This window comes from Impatiens glandulifera, chromosome 2 (assembly GCF_907164915.1).
Source record: "Impatiens glandulifera chromosome 2, dImpGla2.1, whole genome shotgun sequence".
In the NCBI taxonomy this organism is placed as follows: Eukaryota; Viridiplantae; Streptophyta; class Magnoliopsida; order Ericales; family Balsaminaceae; genus Impatiens; species Impatiens glandulifera.
In genome coordinates, this window is record NC_061863.1 from 16,062,097 (window position 1) to 16,065,880 (window position 3,784).

Consider the following 3,784-nt stretch of genomic DNA (forward strand, 5'->3'; position numbering starts at 1 on the left):
TTTATGATAGTTTTTATTATAGTTCATAAATTTATTTGATTTATCATATTATTCATGGAAAGATTGTTTATTAACATTTACGTGCTATAAATTTTATTATACATAGTAATAATCGTAATAAAAATAATAGATACTAATAATCAAACATATCTTGTGTTTCACGTTTTAGAAATATATAGATATAATTAATCAAATCAAATTCCTTATTGAAGTATAGAACTTTGTATAATTGTTTTTTTTTGTTTACATAAGAATTTTAAATCAAAATTACTAGTATTTTAATTTATAAAAAAATGATTGTCAAATTGAAATATTACTTAATGAGAATTTATAATCATTTTGTTTTGTAAAACAAGTACATAATAAGTTTATAATGAATAATATTATATATTTAAAAATAATTAATTATAAAATTTTAATATTAAAAAATTATTTAGAGAAACAAAAAAACACGGACAAATTCTCAATTCTCTAGCTTCGTAGTTTTGCAGCAAACAATTTTCAAGCGCCATTTGTAAACACGTGTGTAAAACAATTTTCATTTGAAGCGCCAATCAAAAACATTTCAAATATGTATTCATGACGGCGGCTGCTCTTACTCCCTGTCTCCTTCATTTTCGCTCACCTTTCTCTCTCTTCTTGTCTATCTCTTTCTAAGAATCATATAGTCGGGGAGTGAGAGATGGAAGGTATGACGGAAGAAGAAATCTCATTGAGGGTTACCCATCGGGCGAAGAAGAGGACAGCTGACGCAATGGTCGGAGATGATTCTGATCTGCAATCCCCCGACAAGAAGAGAAACACCCACATTGAGATTTCTAATATGAGCATTCCTTCGACTAAGGATCTGGATACGGAGATTCCAAAGCTAAAATGCAGAACGAAGGGCGGATACATTGAAGCGAAGTTTGATGATTCTAATATCTGCAATGGTTATGCAGATGATATCTACGATTATCATCATAACATGGAGGTTAGTTGGACTGACTTACTTCTCATTTCCTATTTATTCTGTAAGGGTTTAGTGCTTGCTGATTGATTTCTTTATTGTATATTGAATATGGGATTTGTTTGTTTATTTAGAAAGAGGCAAAGAGAAGGCCATTGCAAGATTATATGGAGAAGATACAAACAGATGTGACTGCAAACATGAGAGGGATTTTGGTGGATTGGTTGGTTGAGGTGGCAGGAGAATACAAGATTCAATCTGACACACTTTTTCTGACAGTCAGTTACATTGACAGATTCTTGTCTATTAATCATATCAATAGGCAGAGGCTACAGTTGCTTGGTGTTTCTTCTATGCTCATTGCATCGTAAGACACATTCTTGTTATGTGACTATTTGAAAAATTAAACATTCAATATCTGATGCTTAGACTGTTCCTTCTTAAGCAGAAAGTTTGAAGAGTCTGATCCTCCATCAGTTGATGACATGTGTTACATCTCAGACTTCACTTGCACAAATGAAGATGTGGTGAAGATGGAAGCGGATATTCTCAAGTCACTTAAATTTGAAGTGAGCAATCCAACCATTCTGACATTCTTGAGGTACCAAGTTGAATATTCTCCCATTTACCTTAAATCATTTACCTGGATATAACGTTTGATGAGGCTCATTATTTCTGCTTCTTTTACTTGTTGCCATTTACAGAAGATTCGCCAGGATTTCTGAAGAGAAATATTGCAAAGTAAGTCTCTCTCTAAGCCTATTTTGATGTGAATTATCTAAATACTTCAACACTTATATAATATTTGTAAAATATCAAAATAGTTATTCTTTTGATCCTAATAATCAATTTTCTCAACAAGCAATAGTATTTTCAATTTGATTATTACCAATTAACCCTTTGTGAAAGGAAACTAATAGTTGTACATTTGTATTATGCAGTATCCAAATTCGAAGTTTGAGTTATTGGGATGCTACTTGGCAGAGTTGAGCTTATTGGACTACTGTTGTTTGAAGTTTTTACCATCTATGATTGCTTCTTCTGTTGTATTCCTTTCGAGGTTTATAACCCATCCTGATAAACATCCATGGGTAAGTAGCTCTCTAAAATCAACCATCAATTTCCAAGCTTATACTGTGTGAAAATTTATATTTTTAGCACATAGTTATTATTGATTGTTGACTGAATTTTGCTAAATTTGTTATCATGAACTAACTCCTCCAAATCTTACTATTATATACAGAATTCAAACCTTGAAGTGTATTCAGGATACAAAGCTTCTGATTTAAAAGAATGTGTTGTCCTTATACACGAGTTGCACTTAGGTAAAAGAGGAGGCTCTTATGTAGCAATAAGAGATAAATACTTGCAGCATAAGGTAATGGTCTTATACTTGCCGCTGTCTTTGGACTCTTTATTAATTGGAAGCAAACATCTGAATGTAACTCAAAATGTTTGTGTTTTAACAGTTCAAATATGTTGGGTTGAGGAAGGGCCCGGTTGAAATACCCAGTTTATACTTCGAAGAAATGGGGGTGGGTGAAGGTTTTTGAAGGTTCAGCTTGGATGCCATTGGAGTGGTTGAAAGCTTAATGTTTGTATCAAGCTGAGCTGAGTGACCCATATCAAACTTTTTACGTTTAGAATTATTTTGAAAGAACTGATTGTTTTGAACATATGAAACATAGTTGGGAGGTGAACATTTACTTAGAAGTGAGGAATTTTTTTTATGTTTGGACAACTTTTTTTAATTGACAATTACAATTAAGCTAAACTAAGAAATGTACATTGTTTTGAATTTTGATCTCCACCATTTGGATTTTTGAGGTATTTGATTTTGAACTCTATTGTGAGTTTTTTTAATAGTGTCATTTCCTTTTCGTAATCATATGCAATAATGATACCGTCGATAGGCAATCATTTTATTGACGTATTTTGTCGTTTTTGATGGCTTAAATATTGTCGTATGTCAAATTTGGTTTATGTTTGATCTTTTTCTCTTGTAAAACATGATGTTTATGTCAATTATGGATTTCTAATTGTTAAAAGGTAATTAAGTGGTAATGAAAATATAACATGTTAAATGACTTTAAAAAGTCTATAAATAATCAAAGAACTAACAAAATAATAAAAAATAAATGTGACTTAGGGTTTAGAGTTTAGGGTAGTATAAGTGGATTAAGAATTTAAATGTTACATTTCAAAGATAACATTATTGTACGGACTCTTTCTTGGGATGCTAGTGTGATCAGCGAGGCGCTTATAAGCATGAATCAAAGCTTCTTTTAGTGTGATTCAAAGTGGTATTTGCTGTATAGTAGTTCCCAAAGACAACTTCCAATGATTTATATTTTATTTATCTTCTTCATAAATGTTAGAAAAAATAATAATCAAGTTTTTTTTGTGCATTTTCTTTAACTACTCTTCATATGCTTTTCATTGAAGAGTTCTCTGTATTATTTCTCTTGGTGCATTTATTGAAAATTATGAGTGGAATGAGAGTTGTTTTTGTTGATACTTTTTGTATAAATCTTGATATTAATGTGGTGGTCTTGAATACCTTTTCTGTTTCTTGATTGATCTCTTTATTGTTGAGTATTAGTTATCATTGTTGCAAGGCCTTTATTATAGTGATATACTTCTGCACTGTTTTCTCCTCCATTTGGTTTTTCCTGTGTTTTTTTGTTTTAGCTTTGGTCATCGATTGTACAATTATTGATTTCTGATTGATTATAAAGTGGCTATAATCTTAGATAGTTACATGCTATAGAACCTTGGTTAATCTTAGTTGCTATAATATAAAATATATTACTGTAACTCAGACAAAATATTCTT

At 31.0% G+C, this 3,784-nt stretch overlaps 1 protein-coding gene across 2 annotated transcripts; it reads left to right on the forward strand.

Annotated features, from left to right (window-relative positions):
* Positions 1–655: 655 nt before the first annotated feature.
* On the forward strand, positions 656–2,755 carry LOC124928052 (putative cyclin-A3-1). 2 transcript variants are annotated; one of them, XM_047468584.1, is made up of 7 exons: positions 656–973; positions 1,084–1,316; positions 1,395–1,550; positions 1,654–1,690; positions 1,891–2,040; positions 2,193–2,327; positions 2,419–2,755. In XM_047468584.1, the coding sequence occupies exons 1-7, from the start codon at positions 683–685 to the stop codon at positions 2,500–2,502; spliced, it is 1,086 nt and encodes a 361-aa protein (XP_047324540.1). In that variant the 5' UTR covers positions 656–682; the 3' UTR covers positions 2,503–2,755. The 2 variants fall into 2 exon arrangements, with proteins under 2 accessions (XP_047324540.1, XP_047324541.1); XM_047468585.1 differs by having other exon boundaries at positions 1,398–1,550.
* Positions 2,756–3,784: the final 1,029 nt, after the last annotated feature.

Excerpts from the sequence above, each read along its gene's own strand:
- LOC124928052 (XM_047468584.1), top strand. The coding sequence starts at position 683 with ATGGAAGGTATGACGGAAGAAGAAATCTCATTGAGGGTTACCCATCGG. Across the intron at positions 1,691-1,890 it reads CTGAAGAGAAATATTGCAAA|TATCCAAATTCGAAGTTTGA; the intron begins GTAAGTCTCTCT and ends TGTATTATGCAG. Across the intron at positions 2,328-2,418 it reads ATAAATACTTGCAGCATAAG|TTCAAATATGTTGGGTTGAG; the intron begins GTAATGGTCTTA and ends GTGTTTTAACAG.